This window comes from Lathamus discolor, chromosome 2 (genome assembly GCF_037157495.1).
Source record: "Lathamus discolor isolate bLatDis1 chromosome 2, bLatDis1.hap1, whole genome shotgun sequence".
NCBI lineage: Eukaryota > Metazoa > Chordata > Aves > Psittaciformes > Psittacidae > Lathamus > Lathamus discolor.
Window position 1 is genome coordinate 18168503 of NC_088885.1, and position 21636 is coordinate 18190138.

General features: G+C 37.8%; 1 protein-coding gene across 2 annotated transcripts in view; it reads right to left on the reverse strand.

The window, feature by feature from the left end:
• Nucleotides 1–21636, reverse strand: part of ANKRD28 (ankyrin repeat domain 28) — a 126364-nt gene that overhangs the window by 20993 nt on the left and 83735 nt on the right. For both annotated transcript variants that reach the window (XM_065665996.1, XM_065665995.1), the window contains exons 7-14: nt 18725–18867; nt 17430–17642; nt 9235–9313; nt 8924–9038; nt 8420–8502; nt 6086–6149; nt 4750–4818; nt 3089–3229 (exon numbers count right to left, since the gene is read on the reverse strand). In XM_065665996.1, coding sequence (XP_065522068.1) covers nt 3089–3229; nt 4750–4818; nt 6086–6149; nt 8420–8502; nt 8924–9038; nt 9235–9313; nt 17430–17642; nt 18725–18867 — 907 coding nt within the window. The remainder of the gene's footprint in view (nt 1–3088; nt 3230–4749; nt 4819–6085; nt 6150–8419; nt 8503–8923; nt 9039–9234; nt 9314–17429; nt 17643–18724; nt 18868–21636) is intronic.

Sequence of the window (21636 nt, forward strand, 5' to 3'; positions counted from 1 at the left end):
TCTTTCCCTGTTTTTCTAAGAGATTCCATGTATGCACACTGGACAACTCCAACCAATCACACTTCTTATTCATAATTTTATGCTATCATTTCAGCAACACTCTGCAAAGTCATCATCATGACCCCGAACTTGATGGTGAAATCCTACAAAAGCAGCCATCGCTGGCAGGAAGACAGCATGACCCTGCAGCATCAGAACTCTGTATAAGTTTTTTCAAGGAAGGGGTCAGCAAATGTAACAGGACAAGTTCATCATCTCAGTGAGGTCCAGTACCAGCTGTGATGAAACAGAAACACATTTCAACAGGAGTAAGAGACAGCTGTACTTGGTCAAAGGCCTGGTAACTTCATGTGTAACAACAGTGATTTGCTGAAGACCTGACATTTGCTTTTCCAGTCATAGGTTGAATAGTGTACAAACCATGTGAGTGAAGATGAAAGGGGGAAAAAGCTGCAGGAAAAACTATGAACAAGGAAATGTCCAGTTACAACATACTCTGTCTCATTACAAAGTTGAGGAGTACTCTCATTTTTATCATTTTGTGCCCAGCATAAAGGACTTAGGTAGGTAGTGAAAAAAAGTAGCCGTAACATAGCGTTATAAATACGTATATAAATACATATAACATATAAATACGTATATAAAACGTAACATAAGATATAAATAACTGTAAACCAAGTTAAATGTACCTAATAAAAAGCTACTTGTAAAGCATGTTTGTAACCAACTAATTCAGGTTTTATTCACCCGGTAAACAAATGCCTGGATTCCACTAATGGCAACTGAACCCACATGTTTTTATTTGAAATGAAACAGGATGAGATTTCTGAGAGTCCAGAGAACGACAATTTGTCCCACTGAGCGAGAATTACTGTCCCTACATTTTATTTGTCCAGTCATCTAACTTTCTTTGTTAATTTTAATCAGTGATTTTGTATTAACATTCATGGCTCATTTATAAATGTTAAACACTTCTGGCCTTGGCTATCTAAATCTCTATTTCTTTGTTTTCTCTATTTGTGTGCTCACAAAAAAAATACAATACACTAAATACTGCAGGAAGCAAAGTCTACTAAAATCCCTTGAGTACCCATTCTTTCCAATGAAAACCATGTAACTATTTTTGCTGTTTCTTCTCATCCAGGAAAGAGATTAAATTTGCATCTTTTGCATACTTAACTGTCCTCAACAGGCCTCCTTAAAGGAAATAACTGAACTTTGTGTGAAAGCCCAGATAAGTTAATTTTATTTCCCATTTACTTACTGGTGTACTGCCTATTAAGTAACTCTAACATAGACAGAGCGTGGGCTTTTCTCCCCTAAAATGCTGCTTAGTTTATCTCATTCTGCAAAGATGTTTCTTTCCCTAGTCTTGCCAAAATGAGGCTCACTGGTGTTTGGTCCAGATCAGAAGCATTTGTTAAACACATAAAAGAAACACTTCTAAACAGGAACAAACCAGAAAATAATTTTCAACAAAACCATCATTGTCCCTAAAATCTGTCTTTAAAGATGTCTGAACAAAGACTATAAAATGCCCATAAATATCTTTGGCATTTCTATGTAGATAATTTCCTGACTTTTTTTCCCCAGACTTTATATTCCAACTCAGTAATCATTTTTAGCTTCATTCCTATTTTGAATATGAGCTGAGCGGTTCTGGTTTTCCAGCTGTTACTAATCATCTTTCTGCATCAATAAAAAGCTTTTCCTCAGGCCACTCTGCTTTGCAGCCTGTCTTCTAGAAAGACAATTGTGAATCAGAAGGGCAATACCATGTGGCTTCCAGAGACGATTCTTTGAGTTACTTCCCAAAGCTCTGCAGCATTGCCATCATCATTCTTGCTTGTGCCTTTTATAAGACAGATGGCAAAACGATGTCATCTGAAAACGATGTCATCTGAAAAACCATTATAGTTTGGAGGTTTTCAGAGCAACTGTGAAGCTAACATTAATACTAGCTCAACGTGCAAGAGGGCAATTAAAGTAAGATCGTCTCAGCAAACTCCAGCAGGAATTGAAAGTGTATCTAAAAAGCAGCAATTTTGGTTTGAAATAAAAAGGCTTATACTTTAAATGACCATGTAAGTATTATTTGTTCATCTTTCAAAACTCAATCTGCAAGTTACATGCCACCTTTTTCATATCGCTACCTCACCTTTTAAAAGGTACCTTATTAAACAAGATGATGTAGCACGAAGCAGCACTCTTTACCACTGAAGGTGTCACTGAGTGCATTTGAAACATGATGCTGCACACCAGCTTGTTCTGACCTGTGTATGTGACTGTGGACACATTTTCCAAAGTGGCACTTTTTCCAAATCTCCTCAATATATACAACATCTGGAGCTTAAGTAACCTCATGATTTTGTGCTATCTATGTAAGCTTTGCATGTAAGCATTTAAGTAGTTGATAACTATGTTAAATATAACTTAGTTGCAGAAAAAACCCACTTGCAAGAGACATTTGTAAATTTATGAAAGTTTCTGGATGCATTTCATTAATAAAAGTCTATCTACTTCCAAAAAATTTACACTAACAAGAGTTTTAATGCCAAACATGAATAGTTTAATCAAACCCTAAATGGGTAAAGCATCTTATATTGAAATGTTAATCTCTAACCTGATGTAGGTTTACTCAGTCTAGTTTTCTAGTGTATTTCTGGCACAGATTTTGGGACAACATTAAGAACCCTACCTATACACCATCTTTCACCAGAATTTAATTTTAAAGCAAAATGACTGCACATAACTGTCATAATACCCCCCACAAATAATATTTCCTCAATATCCCACTACACAGCAGGTGGGATTAAAAACTCTGTTCCCAATGAATTACTGAATTAGGACATAACCAAAAAATTACAGTAATTTTTCCTATGGTTAATTTTTCACAGAAATATTAGTTACATATTTTATATACAACAAAAATATTTTATATACAACACTGTCAGATTTAATCTTTAAAAAAGTAAAAAAAAAATGCAAAAGAAAATGCATTTGGCGAGTCTGAAGGCAGAACAAAAACAAAATTCACAGGTCAAAGGTTTCTAAAGAGAAAGACTTTAGTACAAAGCATGCCACTTACTTTCCATCTGTGTCTGATGCAGCTGCATAGTGCAGAGGTGTACAACCCCTCTCATCAAGGTCATTCACACTAGCTCCAGATCCCACAAGGGCAAACAGGCACTGATAATTACAATTGGCAGCAGCATAATGGAGTGGAGTTCTTTAGTACACATTTAAATAAAAAGTACAATGGTAAATAACAGCAAAATAATATTAAAGAGACAGAAAAAGCAAAACAAAATGAAACTTAAATCCTCCTCACATTTTGTAACAAGTATTTGTGATGAAGAATGCATCATTCCAATATTAAACAATGGGGCCAATCTATAATGCAAAACAACCACTAGGGGATCTATCTGACAGCCAAAATATGCACAAACTTTGCATTAAGGGAAGCTCTATATGAGTTTTCTCGTGCAAACATATAGAGGAAAATCAAGTTTACATTAGAAATATTCTTTACAGTTAAGTAATTTCAAGCCACGTGGAAAAAATATGGACAAATCCAAGAACTGCAGAGTAACTAAACAGGGTCAAAATGAAACAACTGACAAGTTTTTGACAAACAGATCCGAATTTTGTCTGAGGCAAGCATATTTATTTTTAACTACAGCATTATGTCTGTTATGCTAGTAAAGAAAACTTACAAAAATATGCCTTGTCTACTTAAAAAAAAACCTATTAAAAATTAGTACTTATGTATATTCTCAGTGAAAACTTATTCCAGCTTCAAATACATAAACAATTCTCTAAATAAACCACTTTGGATAAAATTTCAAATCCACAAAGATGACTCGGAATTCCATTTTCTATTTTTAAAAAGAGATTGCTACTATATCTCAATTTTGAGGAGAAAGTCAAGCACTTTAAAGTGTTCTACCTCTTCCCTCTCCCTTCAAACTACTTTTCCCTATTTCTTTCCAGTTTTGACTATTTTATTTTTTTTCCTTTCTTGAAATAATTTTTCTATGTAACATGCATGTTAAATAAAAAAAACCCAAACCAACAAAAAAGCAGCTTTCAATGACAACAGTTGTGACAGATCATTGTTCCTTTCTCAGGAAAGAATGGAAGTGGAATTTAAAAGCAAAATACATCACTGACTCCAGAACATTCTCCTCAAATCCTATTCCTGCCATTCACATCCTGGAAAGTCATATTTTCCATGATGTGATGTGAGATTTTACACAAGTACTGATCATGCCATCTAAACTTAAATATTCCTATACTAAAAATAGAAATTAATGTCATTCCAAAGACTTCAGGGCATGACCAAGGAAACAAAAAGGAATGGATATAATTAAAGGAAAAGGTGAAGCAGTTGTAATAAAATAATGGATTTTTTAAATAAAAAAGCCTAGAAATATAAACAGATTTATAGATTTGACTGACAAATTACTTGGAAAACATTACTAATGTCCTTAGATGAGAGCAATTTAAACTCATTAGATCCATGTTACAAGCAAAAGAGGCTCAAAAAATATTACAGTCTAATATGGAACTCAGTCTTTAAAAACAAGACTAAACACCCACTTAATACAACACAGTAAACAAAATATGTTTGTAACTTTTGGTAACATATGCTAAAGCACAGTTTATTAGACTTGCCCTCATAGCAATATGCTACTTCTGTAATACTTTTAACAGTCCTTAGCAATATACAAATCTAGAACGTCTTACCTCCCAAATCTGTCCTTTTTGTTGAAGTCGGCACCAGTATTAAGTAGAAGATTTAGGCACTCCAAATTCCTATTAAATTAATGCAATATTACTTCTGATTGCAAATATTTTTTTTTTCCTTAATAGTGGCCTCTGCAAACATCAGAACTGCTACACATACACATCTCATATGTTGGTTTTAATGGAACTGAACTATTGTGTGAACATTTTGAGAAATGTATTTCTCTATGTAAAATAGATTTCAGAATTGCAGGGCCAAATCAGGAAAGAATATAAATTATTTCAAATCCATATTTAGAAATTCTATTGATGTCAAAAGGCATGCATAAAGCACAGAAACATTAACCTAATTCAACAGACATGTAAATTCTTTAAAACAAACAAATAATAATACCTGCATATCACATGCTTTTTGCTACCAGGATTCCAACACAGATACAAGTTTTCACTATACAGTTAAGGCCAAATAGAAGTTGCAACATAAATATTTCACTTTTTAGTGTAATTTGTTTTCAATTCAATACAGTCATTATAATACATGTACTATAGTTCTTATAGTTTAAACACTATCTTAGTAACTTTTCTAAACTGGAGATGAATGAGCGAATGTGTCACAAATTATGTGGGTTTATATGAAAAGATAGCATTTTACCCATATCATTTGCAACAGGGGTGTATCTATCAAGAATCTTTTGACTTGGAATGATTACTTAACAGTATTACTTGAACAACATTGAAACAGAAAAATGAAAATAGCAATATCATGGAGTTCTTGTGTCCCACAAAGTGTATCATGAAATTTATTACCCAATTCTTCCAGGCAATTTTGAGTAGCTGCTATAGAAAACCTACAATACAATAACAATAATCAATATGGATCACAACTCAAGTGATGAGCAAGTAGTTCTGACTACTTCAGCCACCTAAACTCTGGAATTTAATTATGGCTTTTAATTTAGTTAGATTGATCTTTTGTTTAAGGATTTGGTAAAAGCATATTTCCCAAAGTTGCTGCTTTCCACCTCATGCCCTAGGGTGACCTAAGCTGGGCATGCCATCTTTGAATGCTGTAAATTCTAAAAATTCCATTAATCCCCAAGCATAAACCTAAGGTAAGGCTTGGACACTGCACTCCAATAATTACTTATTGAGCTGAATATTTATTTATATTGTTTGTAGATAGACTCCATCTTGAAATTATTTTAATGTTTACATAAATTCAAAGAGAAGAGGGCAGGAAAAGCACAGAAAGGAAGTAAGAAAAAAACAACAGGAATGATCAGCAATTGAAAAGAAGAATGCTAAATATGAAAGCATGAATGCTTTTTTTACATACCCTCCAGCTGCAGCTGCATGAAGGCAAGTCCTGCCAAAGTCATCTGGTGTGTCAATGTCAAAACCTACAAATCAAGTATTTTGTAAAATGGTTATGTAAGACCACCTTTGACAAAGCTGTACTCATCTACCCTTAAGAGAAATGCTTACTCAGCAAGCTTAACAGCTCCTTGCAGAAAAGCACTTATGCACTGAAAATTTACTTCATTTGCAACACATCCTTGCTATTCACAGTATCCTGAAAAACAGGCATTCAAGTAAAACTGAAAAGGCTAAGAAAAAACACAAGTAGCTGCACTGAGGCAAGAGACTATATTCCTTATTATCCTATTTACCTCCTAATATCTCTGTGTAAATTAGTATTGAATATAAAATATATGAAGCACTATGAAAATTTAAGAATATGCTAGAATTTGTCAGTGTTCTGCTGAGATTTATTTATTTATTTAACAGGGAGTTTCAGCATTACTAAATCCAGAAGCTACTTACATTTCATCTCTGAATTTAGCTCTTTAGTCCCAAAGAAAGAATTTTGCTAAGCTGGAGCAAAGGCTGTAAATAGTAATTACTTACAGAGAAACCATTCAGAGAACACTGTAGCTTTCTCTTCCCCAACTGTGTGAACTATATAACTTCAAATTTAAGATCACAAAATTTAATTGTGCAATTCCATATCTAACCATGTATTTTGACATGAAGATTGCTATTTCAGTCAGGTTTAAAAGCTACATTTTTGGTTTGAGAAAACTACCGTATTCTCCTAAGAGTCTTGCTTTTATGTAACAAAACTTACTCATTAAATCTCCAATTTTAGTACTTTTGCCTAGGAATGCAATTTTTTTTTTAAAGGATTGTTCAACAACGACAAGTAATCGGTAACACAGGATGTGTTATTCAAGACTCTTTTCCTACTCTATATGCCCCCAGACATGGATTTTGTATGCGCTACTCTGTTCTCCCATTTCAAAAGGCAGTGATATACAGCAAACAATTTATGATTTGAAGAGTAGCCTTTGATGCCTTTCCACATCCCTAGGTTACTTGTCTAATGCCACTAACTACTTATATGTCATACAGTACTGGGACAGGGCAGATTGACGTTTGCTGGGGGGTTTTTTATTTATTTATTTAATTTTTATTATTTTTTTTTACTTTAAGGTCTGCCCATGAGTATTACTGAATTTAAAAATCAGAGATTCTTGATTTACGTAAGTGAGACTCCTCCTCCCAAAACCTAAAGAGCACATTGTCTGCAGATACCAATCACCACACCAACAGCGTGTAATAACCAGCTGTTAGCAGAATCTAAGTCTTTCCAGTCTGAAGGCTGAACATACACTTTAAGCCCTTTCTGCTCCAGGCTACCTTTACCTCTAAGTCTGCCCAACTCATGTAAAAGTCACAGAAACCACTTGCAAGTCTTCCACAGGGCTTCCTTTGCCATACTGAATCTTCAGTAAGGGCACAGCCAGCACAGCACTGTGTGCAGAAAGGAGAAAGAGCCAGAGCATTCCTCACTTTGAATACATCCAATTGAAATACTGTAAACTACAGGACAGTTCTTCCCTGAAACAAATCCTTGCAAGCTTGTCCATGACGGAGCAGTGAAATAAAAAGCCTTACCAGTGGCAGTTTTAGTTACACTTCTTTAGTTCTTCTCCCAGGCTTTCCTAGCATACAATATAAAGCTGGGGAAGAAAGTGCTGACTCTTCCTTCTCCCCAACACTCTGTCCCCCACTTTTCTTTTTTCAAAACACATTAAGTGCCTTCAGTTTCAGGTACAACCATTTAGTTTATTTTTTCTTCTTCTGTTCCTGTGTTCCACACAGACACACCTACTTTCTTAGAACTGCAGTGCTTCTAAGAGCTCAGAATTCACACCATAGCAGACTCTAGACAACAAGGGAAGTAATAACCTTGCAGCTCTCTCAACTTCAGGGAGGAATCCAACAATGAAAGCAAAGCAAAGTTCAGGTTACATTTAACTAACAACAAACCACCAATGCGATGTTTTTTTTAATGCAGCAGTCCAGAGCCTTCAAAGCTACTAGGCACCAAATGCAGGAATAGACTAACCTGTATTAAACTAAAAACATCATGGAATGGAAGTGGAAGATGCTCCACGAAGTCATTTAAAAGAACATTAGTCTTTGTCCTTGAAGTTCAGTTCTGGTCTGAACCAGTCATCACACCTCTATGCCCAACTTAAAACACACAGACACAACAAACTATAAATATTGTTATCTATTACTAAATTAAGACCTAATTAAAAGCTATTCTATGGAATAAAAAGTATAGTACAAAGCAGCTATAAGATTTTAAAGAGTATCCTACCTGATGAGAGAAGCTTTCTGCAGCAGTCTGAAAATCCACTTAATGCTGCCAAATGGAGAGGAAACATTCCATGTATACCCCGCCTAAGATACACCATAATCAGGTATCACAGTTTCATTACAATTAAAATAAAACAAACACGATTGTGTCCCAAAGCACACATGCATGGTTTGGTCAGCAAACCACTTAATTAGAATACCAAGCCTTAGGAAAACTTCACATATGAAACACTTTCTTCTAAGCTAGCAGGATGCATTAACTCAGTGCAACGGCCTATTAAAACTTTCAGAGCTTTTATTTCACATTAGAGGAAAATCCATTTCTCTTTCCTTTTGTGCAAATTCCAATGTACTGAGTAGCTACTTAAAAGTACACTACTGTCTAACAGATGATGTATTTCCTATTTCAAGTTGAAGATGATATTAAAAAAAATCATACTAGTTAATCTAATAAATACATTTCTAAATTCTATCAGCTTGCATTCATGCCAGTAAAGTTACCTACTTTGCAGTGTCAGCACCACTCGTAATCAGAGTGTTGATTAATAGCTCATGGCCATATCTAGCTGCTATGTGCAAAGGAGTATTTCCATTCTTATCTTCACAGTCTATTTCAGCTCCTACAATAGAAAGTAATTACTAAGTAGGCATACAGATACTTTTGTCACAAAAATAGAATCATAGCACTGATGATGATTTGCATTAACAACTGCCCATGAACGAGTACTTTGGATTTAAAAGTCTATACACCTTTCAGTGGTATTTAGTAATAATAAGCCGTGCCCAACCCCACCCCTCCCACCCCCCCTTTTTTACCATTTTGAATGATGGTTTGGGATCTTGAAAATCTACCATGGATTGCTGTCATGTGCAAAGGTGTTTTCCCATCTTTACTCTGGAAAAGAAGAAAATGTCCATGATTACTTATGGACAGTAACAGCCACAAAACTTCTGCAAGACATACTGGCAGTGACAAGTCAGCATGACATGGCAAGCTGCTCTTAATCACTCTTCTAGCTGTGAGCGACAACTCAGTGTTGCCCACTCACGGTATGCCTTTGTGATAATCACTCTCAAGAGGATGATGACAGCACACAACTTTAGCAACAAACCTATGTCCAATTCTTCTTCTGCCCACGTCTAAAACAAAACAGTGATTCTTTGTTTCTTTTTAGAAAACAGGTGTATTTAATGTAGAGGTTTACACATTATATTGGAAGACATCACATTAAAAAGATCATGTGTTTCACAGAATTTTCTGTGAAGTCGTATTTGTAAGCAATTTATCATAAACCACAAGTAATCCTAGGGTAGAACTATTCAACCATAGTTGGTACTACACATTTGAAAGATATATCAAATGTGCACTTAAGTCATTCATTCAGTAAAGATGCCCTTCAGATAGGCCAACAGTAAGGCAGAAGGTAATTTCAATTTTTAACAGCACAATCACAATGCACTTGGGAAACCATTTTTCTCGCTCCCCCCCCCCCCCCCCCCCCCCGTTATTATTACTTAAGGAGTACTTCCCCTACACCCACTTTATTACAGGTAATAGGAAAATGCAAACACGACCCTCACAAAATATAAAAGCACTCTTGGGTGTACATGGATGCCACATCTTTAAACTTTTAAACACTGGCTTTGAAGAATATGACATGAACATATGCATTAAAATATCACACATTGTTGACATGTGCAAAAGCGTCTTCCCATCTTTACTTTTCCTTTGGAACCAAAAGACAAAGCTTCTGTACATGTGTTTGTGAAAGTCTACTGGAGACCCTTTTAGGCAGACTTGGATGTGGAACTGTCAGTTGTGCCACTGCACAGAGCAGCATACACCACCTAGAACAATGCAATTATGGGAAAAGTTGTATTCTCAGACCCAGACTGAAAGAAATAAAACACCTACTAATGAAAGCCAAGTTATCACAATCCCAGGCACAACTACAGGTTGGGCAAAGAAGAGATTCAGAGCAGCCCTGTGGAGAAGGACTTGGGGGTATAGGTCGATGAGAAAATGAACATGAGTCTGCTTCAGTGTGTGCTCGCAGCCCAGAAAGCCAACCGTATCCTGGGCTGCATCAAAAGGAGCGTGACCAGCAGGTCGAAGGAGGTGATCCTGCCCCTCTACTCTGCTCTTGTGAGACCTCACCTGGAGTATTGTGTGCAGTTCTGGTGTCCTCAACATAAAAAGGACATGGAACTGTTGGAACAAGTCGCCCAGAGGAGGGCCACGAGGATGATCAGGGGACTGGAGCACCTCCCGTAAGAAGATAGGTTGAGGAAGTTGGGGCTGTTCAGCCTGGAGAAGAGAAGGCTGCGTGGAGACCTCATAGCAGCCTTCCAGTATCTGAAGGGGGCCTATAGGGATGCTGGGGAGGGACTCTTCATTAGGGACTGTAATTAGGGGCAATGGGTTCAAACTTAAACAAAGTTCAGGTTAGATAAAAAGAAGTTCTTTATTGTGAGGGTGGTGAGACATTGAAATGGACTCTTCATTAGGGACTGTAATTAGGGGCAATGGGTTCAAACTTAAACAGGCAAAGTTCAGGTTAGATAAAAAGTAAAGTTGTTCTTTATTGTGAGGGTGGTGAGACATTGAAATGGGTTGCCCAGGGAGGTTGTGAGTGCTCCATCCCTGGCAGTGCTCAAGGCCAGGTTGGACGAAGCCTTGGGTGGGATGGTTTAGTGTGAGGTGTCCCTGTCCATGGCAGGGGGGTTGAAACTAGATGATCTTAAGGTCCTTTCCAACCCTAACTATTCTATGATTCTATGATCTCCAGATGTTTTAACTAGCAGATTTCTTTGACTGTAAGGAATCCAAAAGACACATCCACATACCCACAGCAGATGCAAAGAAACACAGAAAATGGGGCTGAAATCCACTTGAGAAGCAAAATAATTGCCCAGTTCCTATCAGCAGAGGCCTGAAGGCCAAATAAACACATCATAAGTGACAACTTCCCCAAGCAATCTCAATGCTCTGATTTTCTTACAAAGAGAATTTTCTTCTTATGTCTACCTTTCATCTTTCTCCCCATGGTTTAGTTCTGCCCTCCTTATCCAACCATTAATATTCTCTGTGTCAAATTTTTTCCCCTCCTTTAAAGCATTTTTCTTTACAAATCTGGCATCTTTTTCCCTTACTTTTCTCCTTCTTTAAGATAAAGAATTATTTAAAAGGAAAATAATCATATATGCTCAGTTGTAGTGAGTGACTAAAAAGTGGCTTTGGTGACTAATGTTCTGAACTTTAAAAGGGGAAACTCTGAGAAAGTAAGGAAATAAATTAGTGAAGTAATTATAGACAGAAGAAATTAAGAGCTCAGATAAAGCAGCCTGCAATCTCACTGGCTCAGATATGCTAAACCTGTATCTCAAAGGGAGGCCGATGAAGAGTAAGATGGAGCAGAAGAAAGTAGTTATCTCATTAATCTCATTAATAAAGTATTGCTCATTAATAAAGTAGCACATTAATAAAGTATTTTAGGAGGACATAAAAATAACAATATTAGAAATTAAGGAGCATGGCAGTCAAGTGAGAACCCTTGCAATACAACCTGAGTAAGATCTTGCAAAGGACAGCAAAATAAGCCAAAAAAATAGTTTTCTAGTTTTAAATTAAAACCACAGTACAATCAGTAATGGATTTTTAGATTCACTCCACTCAAATTTACTTACAAATGCGCTTAATGTAGATTTCTAAGACATTGGGTTTGATTATTCACAGTGCCTCTTTCTAGTCTAACAGTCTCCAGTTCCTTTACTACCCAGGAATAACATAACACACAACTGCCTATCAATGTAAAACACAGAACAGGCATAAAATTATATGAAGGTGATAATTTCCATGTTGAAACGAAACTGCTAGGCATAGGATTGCATTCAGAATTCTGTTCTTAGACTTCACTATGGAAGGATATACAGAATCAGAACCGGTAGCCAGAGTTCTTCACGCAAGGAGACAGGAAGGCTCTATTTGTTAAACAAAGCACCATTTCCTGAGATGCCAGGAGGCTGGACATCATAAGCAAAGAGGTATCTTCAAAACTACCTTCAAGTTTGGTTTTTTTTTTATGCCTTTATGGTTCACCTAAACATTAACTACTAAGTCTGATTTACGAGATCAGATAGGATCAGAGCACATGACAGAATAGCCATGGGCTAATGATAACTTCTGTTGTCTTCACTGAAACTCAATTAAGTGCAGTAATAGGAAACAGATCACCCAAGTCTCCTCTATCACTAGAGAAAACATATCCACAAAATACTTAGGATCATACGAAATTTGCTCAGAATAGTAATTGCTGTTAGACAGAAAAAATTAACACACAGGACAAGGTGTTTTACCAAGGGATTACTCGGATATTAACTGTACTCAGACTACTGAGCTTTACAGAGGTTCAGGGGAAATGTGGGTCTATCATGTCACAGCATTCCTCCAAGTGAAATCTCCCCCTGGCAACAATTCTTATGTTCTAGTATCACCAAAGGAAGTAAAATTCTTTTTTCTATTTAGGTCACTGAATTTTCAAGAAGCAAAGGGGCCCATAAAATAATTAATACCGTCCCATTACGAACTCATTTCAACGTGCTCTTCCATGCATGGAAATCCTGAATAGTGAGGAGAGAGTGCTGCAGTAATGAGCAGTACTTAACAGGATACACTGTTCTACAGCACTACATGGACATTGACAAGACTCCAAAACCAAGTATGAAATTATGCCCTCTGTGTACAGAGGTGATAAAAAGCATACAACATATTTCTACTGTTCCATTATCTTTTGCTACATATCCCTTCCTGAGATGAGGCCCCCATCCACAGATATGCACAAACACCATCCATCTGCCATCAAGGGTAAGATGGCAGATGTTTCCCTTTTGCTCTCCCCCAACTAGGTCATTCACAGCAGAAAGTGCTCTAATAGTACTGTCTAGTCTACACCTACATTATCATCCATTCCCTACTCTGTTACCCCTAAACCCCACAAAAATAGTTGCACAATGGAGGGAACTACTGCATCAAATTACACAAGCAACATATTTATGATGGAAAATAAATCTTTCAACAATTTTAAGAACTACTTTGAGCTTCAGCCTTAGCATCTGTAAACTGAAAAGGCTTGGTTTCAATAAAGACTTGGTAAAAATGCTCTAAAAGCATCCCATTTCAACCCTACAATTATTTTAGCTATTCTAATTCAATTTCCCTCTGCTATTTTTAGGGATTGTTTTTCTGATTAAATCCATGATTTACCCTTAAAAGCCCTTCCAAGGAAGCAGAAGTTGACTTGGAAACAATTTTAGTTTGCCTCAGTTCTCGCACTTTTCAACCGTGCAAGTGGTAAGTTTTCATATACAAAGTAAGGCTGTTCCCAAAAAACAAATACACAGGCCAAACGCAGCCATATTGGTATAAATCCACAGAAACGCTCGTAAAAGAATTACAATGGAGACACATGTTGGTGCAGAAACATGGAATAAATGCTGTTTTCAAGCTGCAATTGCTTAAAATCCCTACATGACACTACTTGATTCTGTCATCTGAGAGTAAGCTTAAGAGAAAGCCTGGGTTTACCCGTACTAGATCTTCCAACAATTTCCTCAATGTTACAGAAATTGACAAATCTATACTTTGGATCACGTAACTTCAAACTGAACGGAAAAGAAAGCAGCAATACATCTCTCTGATGTTAAAACATCTTTTGTCACCTCCAAATAAAAGTACACCCACATTATACACTTCAAAGAATTTGGGGAATTTGCCAGTCACTTTGAAGATATCAGCCATTCTTCACACAATTTCTAAGGTTACTTCGTGTTCCGACTAAATTGACTCAGCAACTACAGTGTACACCATACATAAGATTCTTATTTTAAGTTCAAACATAAAGATTACACTGATTTTATCAGTGTTTTATTATCGTAATAGAATGTTGGAAGTTTTTGATTTTCATTCCTAACCTACAATTAAGGTGTATTTGAACATGAATAGCCAGAAAAACCATCATTACTTGGCTGTACATCTTTCTAAGATAAAGTCCTCCCCATTTCTACATCAGAAATATGTACGAAGTCTTGAACCCTTGCAACCCAGTCTACAAGCAAACAGCAATGCTTTACTTGGAAACATTACACTTTTGTTCTTATTTGTGTAAGTAACATACATGCATAAGCATGGCTTGAGGCCATTTCCTCTTGTCCTATCACTTGTTCCTTGGGAGCAGAGACCAGCCACCTCCTGGCTCCATCCTTCTTTCAGGTAGCTGTAGAGAGTGGTAAGATCCCCCCTGAGCCTTCTCTTCTCCAGGCTAAAAACCCCAGCTTCCTCAGCTGTTCCCCATCACACTTGTGCTCCAGACCCTTCACCATCTTCATTGCCCCTCTCCAGACCTGCTCCAGCACCTCAATGTCTTTCTTGCAGTGAGGGTCCCAGAATGGAACACGGGATGTGAGGTGCAGCCTCCCCAGTGCTCAGTACAGGGGGATGATCACTGCCCTCGTCCTGCTGCCGCACTACTGCTGATGCAGGCCAGGGTGCTGCTGGCCTTGGCTGCCTGGGCACAAGCTGCTCACGTTCAGCTGCCCATTAATCAGCACCCCCCGGTCCTTTTCCACTGAGCAGCTTTCCAACCACTCTTCCCCAAGCCTGGAGCATCGCCTGCGGTTCTTACGGAGGAGAAGAGAAACCTTGCGATACACTGGTGTAACATAACGTCCACCACACAGAACAGGCTAGGCAAGCGTTCCCATTTCTTCGTTATCGCAGTAAAGGGGACAGCTTTTGAAACTGAAAATTCTCACATCATTCAGATGTGCGAAGTGCAACTGGAGCACGGCTGTTCAAAGCTCACGGGCAGAAACACCTCCAGCTTGGTGACCAGGTGATCACAGCCACTACCGCAGTCTGCGGGAGGCGGAGGCAGCCGTACAGAAAGATCATGAGGAGAGACAAGGGGCGGCCATGAGGGAAGATCATGAGAGGAGAGCAGGGGTGGCCATGTGGGGAGACTGGGAAGGGAGAGAAGGGGTGGCCATGAGGAGTATGGGAAGATTGTGAGGGGAGAGAAGGAGTGGCCATGAGGGAAGATTGTGCGGGGAAAGGAGGGGCAGCCATGAAGGGAGATTGTGAAAGGAAAAGAGGGGAGGCCATGAGGGGAGAGGAGGGATGGTCATGAAGGGTGACGGGAGATCTTGAGGTGGCATTGAGGGGTGAGGGGCAGTCGTGAGGGAAGATTATGAGAGGACATCATTGGGGGATAGCACAAGCAGCCATGGGGTGTGAGGGCTGACCATGAAGGGAGATCTTGAGGGGATATGAGAGGTGGCCATGAGGAGTAGGGGCGGCACCTATACACTGTGGGCCACTATAGGGGGCAGATGAGGGGTGGCTGTGAGTGGAGATTATGAAAGGCAGCCATGAGGGGAGATCTCAAGGGGAGATCCGTTTGCCCTTAGTGACGTGGTTTAGGGCTGAGCTTGGCAGTCATGGCGTAATGATTGGACTTTATGATCTTAAAGGTCTTTTTCAGCCTACTTGATTCTATGATTCTATATCCAGTCTGGGGCATTATGCAGAGCAGAAAGGTGGCAATAAAAATAAATGGACTGTGACCTGTGTATTTTAGGACAAATTGACAATAAACCCTGTAGCACAGCTCCTTATTTCTCCAGGGCACTTTGGTGACGAATTTTTCCACAACTGAATTTAAGACTGTTTTCATTAAATGAGCTGAATGTTTAAATAGAAGTGAGCAGTAACATACATCTAATGTTTTTTTCCACATCAAATATGTCATTTTTAAATTGCTCCCAAATTGTCAATGAGCTACAGATTTTGAACTAACAGGAAGTATAAAATTGTATTTTAGAATTAGTTAACTGAAAATCAGTTATCAGTGTGAATATCTTACGTGAAGTGAACCACACACCCTGTGGTTTTTAACAGAAATATTAGCTATTCTAATATTCACCTCTTATCCGGATTGTGCTGAAATTCAGGCCTAACTAGTGAACAGATTCATTTATTTCAGAAACTAAAGGATAAATTATTCTCTTCCTACCATATGTGGGCAACAGTATTATAAGAGGAATACCTGGACTCCTCATGCCATATACCCATTTCCCACTTACCTCAGAGCCTGAAACCTCTCAAGGCACCAGACACTACCACTGAGTATTTCTGAATACAGTTAAGTTTTTATTACTAGAGTAAAAATCAACTTAATACAAAACAGGACGTCCTCTCTCACATCTCAAGATCTTACCCTACACACCAGAGAACATGACAAAAGATACAGGTTTTGGTTTGCTTTTATATGTGTGTGGATTAGAAATTCTTCCCACACTAAGACTGGATTCTGAGGAATATTCTGCAGCCTAAGACTTGTGACCAAGCAGAGATGTAAAGCATACATTGACTCTGCTCACAAAGTTCTGTTGGCATAATTAAAAAAAACCCAGAAGTTTAGGACTTTGGCCTAATCTACTTATCCTTATATTTGTAATACACCTGTCATGCCTCTCCCTTATTAACTAAATTTTAGGATCTTGCATTATCAGCTCTTCAACTGCTCCAGCAATTAGACTCCCATACACATTTCTCTGGTATATCCTTGATTTTTTTTTAATGTGGCTTATTTATATGAAAATCACGTTCTTTTGCATTTTTCCACATGATTTGCTCTTACTCAAGAAGACAAGACTGGGAAAGACAATTACGTGGAATTCTAACATTTAGTATAACCAAGACTAACCAGAAAGTATTGCTATCTTTCTTCTTTACCCTTCTGGGCTACTTATTACATCCCATCAAGGTTTTCAGATTCAGATCAAGCTCCTTGAAATAACATACTGGCTCGATTTTTCTACAGCGCTTTTCACAGAAGCACTCCATCAATCAGTGGAAATTTCTAAACACTATCATAACAACGATTTAAAAAAAAATTACCTCTCAAAGACAAACTGCAACTTTAAGAGTGAATGGATGGTTTGGATTCACCTACCTTCATATTTACATCTGCTCCGTTACAGACCAAAAGCTCTAAACACAACGCTCCATGTGTTGACGCAGCAGCAAAGTGCAGAGGCGTAAAACCCTTCTCATTCATTTGATTTACATTAGCACCACAGTCTATGAGTTCATTCACTACAACATCTTGCCCATTGTAGCAAGCTACATGGAGAGGTGTATTCCCATAGGCATTTGGTTCGTTCATCTACCAGAGAAGCAAAGCAAACCAAAAAAACAAGATTAGTTAGTAGGCAAAAACCTGTGTTACAGCAGCATTTAGTTACGACAAAGAAAAATCTCATGTTACGAATATATTTTTCATTATGTTTTGGAACTCTTCAACACCAGAAATTACAAACAAGTTCTAGATGTAGTAGTTTGACCGAGAAGTGCACACTGGGGAAGAGTACAATTACTTTATAAGTGAGCCAACCTCCTGCAATTGTCTCCACACCAGTTTCCTGTATGTAGTATGCAACCTTACAGAACACACACATGGAAACAACGCCAGCAGTGGCAATTTGGACAGACACCACAAACTAAGCACAGCACAGAGCTCTATCAGTTTTCAACAGCTTTGCGGGCTTCCGTTAAGAACAGAGACTGAAGGGCAGGGGCAAAGTGTACTGAAGTTGTTCTTAAGCACAACAAGATAATTCTGATCTACTTCTCAAGATAGAACTTTGGCAGCACCCTGCAGCCTTGTAAGGCTAAAATGTAATTCACAATGTAGATTTCTTACAGTTTCACAGTCTGTTGTCAGCATACTTTCTACGTGCAGGTATTGTACCATACAGCCTTTTAATTTAGTTTGCATTTCAATATTAATTTGGCCTTCCTTACTGTAGTATGCAAGTTTCTAACAGTTTTCTGTATTACCCAAAACTTACGTGGTGTAAGAAAGTCAGTAATGTCTACATTCTATAAGTAACTGAAGCAATAGAGTTAATTTCCTGCAGTTCAAAGATGATTGCGTTACAAAGCTAGGAACAGAATTCCTGAGTTCCGATACAATGGGCTAAGAGTAAGACATACCAAATGAACCAAAAAAACTACTATATACAAATTTATGTTCAAATAATTGTGCAAAATTTGTAAGGCTCTTTAATTCCTTGGGGGAATGAGGTTTTATAACAAAAAAACACAAACCCATGTGAATAGAGATCTTTCAAACACTAATTTGACTACATCATATCCTGCCCCTAAATAAACAGCGTGCTACAATACTAACAAGAGCATTTCAAACAACAGCAGAAAAAAGTATCACTTCGTTTTATTCTTCCTTACATCAACTCCAAGATCTAGAAGATATTTGACTACACTTATCATCCCACTAGATGCTGCAGCATGTAAGGGTGTATATGATTTCTTGTCTTTGCATGTCACTTCAGCTCCATGTGCCACAAGTAATTTCACAACTTCAATATGACCTAAAAGAATAAAGATAAAAAGGATGAAGCTGCATTTTGTATTAAACAGCACAACTTTACAAACTTGAAAATTGTACAATTGTTGTAACATGAACAAGAATAATAATCTTGTATATTAAAACAATAAGATCTTGTCTTCTGTTTACACAGGATTTTTTTAAGACTTGAGAAGTAGGGAGGTGAAATAACTTTGTAGTTATTAAACATTTATTGCAAATTTCTGTTAACAGCTTAAGAGAGAATGTGGCTGTCACTCTTCCATCTTCATCTCAAATGCAAACACTCCCATTAAGGTTTTTAAGAACTTCAGCATAGACTCTGAAATAGTAACACAATATGAAAAAATTCTATGTTTAAATAAAAATACACACATAGTCCCAATCCAACTTCCTTTACTTGCATAGCCTTTAAAATGTGGACCCAAATCATACAGGAATTAGCATTATTTTCACAACTGACCCACCTCCCTGAGGAACTTTTGAAAGCATCAACTATTCCCTTAAGGCACTGGGAGAATGGGAAGATTAGAGTAGGATTGTGGAGAAAGGATGACCTGGGGGAAGTTCCAGATAAGAGGGTGGAAAAGGGAAAGGAGGGCAGGGAGCTCACCCTGAAGTAGTGGGCAGCCACTCCCTTTTCCAGCTTTGTGGCTGGGCCAGGGTCCCCAACACCTCACCACTGCTGCAAAGGGCAGTGAGCGTTCCCTTTACCCTGCCTGCATGCTCCCCCACTAGTCTGAAGGCAGCTGTGACACCGCATGCTAAGAGAAAAACCATAAAAATGGAGTAAGCAAAAAAAATATCATTCTTGCTCAATTGTCAATTTAACTGCCAAACAGGGCAATCATTGAAAATACACAATCATGAAAACATCTGCAGAATAAAAGAGCACACTTGTGTTGAATAGACCACGATACATTTAGTGTTTTACCTTTGTAACTGATGCATATGGACAGATGTGGGATTACTTGTTTTACCTTTCAAGTGACACTTTAGTTAGAAAACGGGTGGGGACCACACTGAATACTTTACCGCTAATCTAGTCTAGACATGTAAGTAAGAAGTATCAAAACCAGCCTTCAGTTTAAGTGCTTTATAAAAAGCGAGGGTCTTTGCTTTCTCAGTAACTAAGAGAATTTGCAAAAGTCTAAATAGCAAGTGTCTACCCAAAGGAATACAAAGTCAGTCACCATAATACCTATTTTATGCTGCATATCCAACAACATACAAACCGACATTTCATCCAGCTATACCGATAAAAAACATGGAGTTCACCAGTGCAATGTGAAGTGCTGCAAATATTTATCTTCCGAATTACTTCATATTGTAGGAAAGCAGAGAAAGAGACATGTAAACATGATAACCATCTTCTGAACAAAGTATAGTGGAGACAAGAATGAAAACAAGCCCTATATGAGATAAAATTACAGAAGATACTGAAAGCAGTGAAAGGACTAGAGATACTGAACAGAAGAGTGACTGAAAAACTTTAGAGAGAAGAAAAAACAAAACCAAAAAATCCCTGACCTGCATTGAAAACGCAAGCAGCAATCAGTAGAAGACACTCAAACAGAAGATGAAGGTACTTGAAGTGGGAAGCGCTGAGGAGACATCCCGATACACTAATGAGGGCAACGCTAGCACACAAGAATGAAAGTCCATTTTAGTCGCAGCATTGCAGCTAAGACAGCAATGGAGCCAGGTTAAAAGCAGGAAGGAAAGAAAACAATGGATATAACCCTAGGAAGTTATTTATAGTAGAGTGACGGAAAGCCTAACTTCTTTTTTATTCCACGGTCAGTTTTATATGGCGGAAAAGCTTTAAGGCTTTCTTCAAACAATGGGAGCAGTATAAAATGGCTCTAAATTGGGGGAGAGAAAGACACACTTGGTTTGGTTTTGTTTTTCGTTTCTTTTTTTGAAGACTTTCAAAAGCTTTTTGTCTGCAAGGATATTTAGGTTGACCAACATCAGATAAATTACATTTTTTCCACAGACTTCACTAACAGAGATTCCTGGTAATAGCCTATGAAGCAGCATTGACTAAAATTTGAAAAATGTAGCTTATCTGAAAAACAGAAGACTTTGCTCTCCTCTAGTTAAGCACAAGCCAGAAAACATCTCTGTTCTCTGACCGACACTCATCAGATCTCTGCCATCTCATGCCCAAGTTCATTCAACAAAATTTACATAATCACCTTGAGTAAGGTGGCTGGACAGCATGTCACAGACACTGCTTCGCATTTGAAAGTAGATTAGAAAATACTAACAAAAATATCACAAAGAACCTTCAACCAATAATGAAGATTGGTCTTTAACTTCTTAGTTTCAGGTACTGATACTAGTACTTGAGATGCAGTATCATACAATTATAAGTTAGAACAGTAATGCTGTGACAGTCACTTCATAATTCACTGGCACATCCAAGACTTTTCCTTTTAAGACAGCAGGGTTCTGTTGTTCTTAGTATTTCACATATGGATTTCACAGCCTTATTTTACATTGCTATCAGGTTATTTCAGACCTGTGTTGTCAAGGACATAAGACTAATGTGAAATTGGCCTGAAACACAGTTGTGCAAAGGCAGCAGTTAGTAATTCCACTTTGGTGTGAGAAAATCACCATTGAGGTCTTACAAACAAGCCCAATTTTGTAAATGTGTGGGTTTGCATTTATAAAGGCCAAATTCTCAGTCCTCAGACCAAAGCACATTTCATACAATGAGCAACTCATTATCAACACTCAAAACTCACGGTAAGGTATCTGGCAA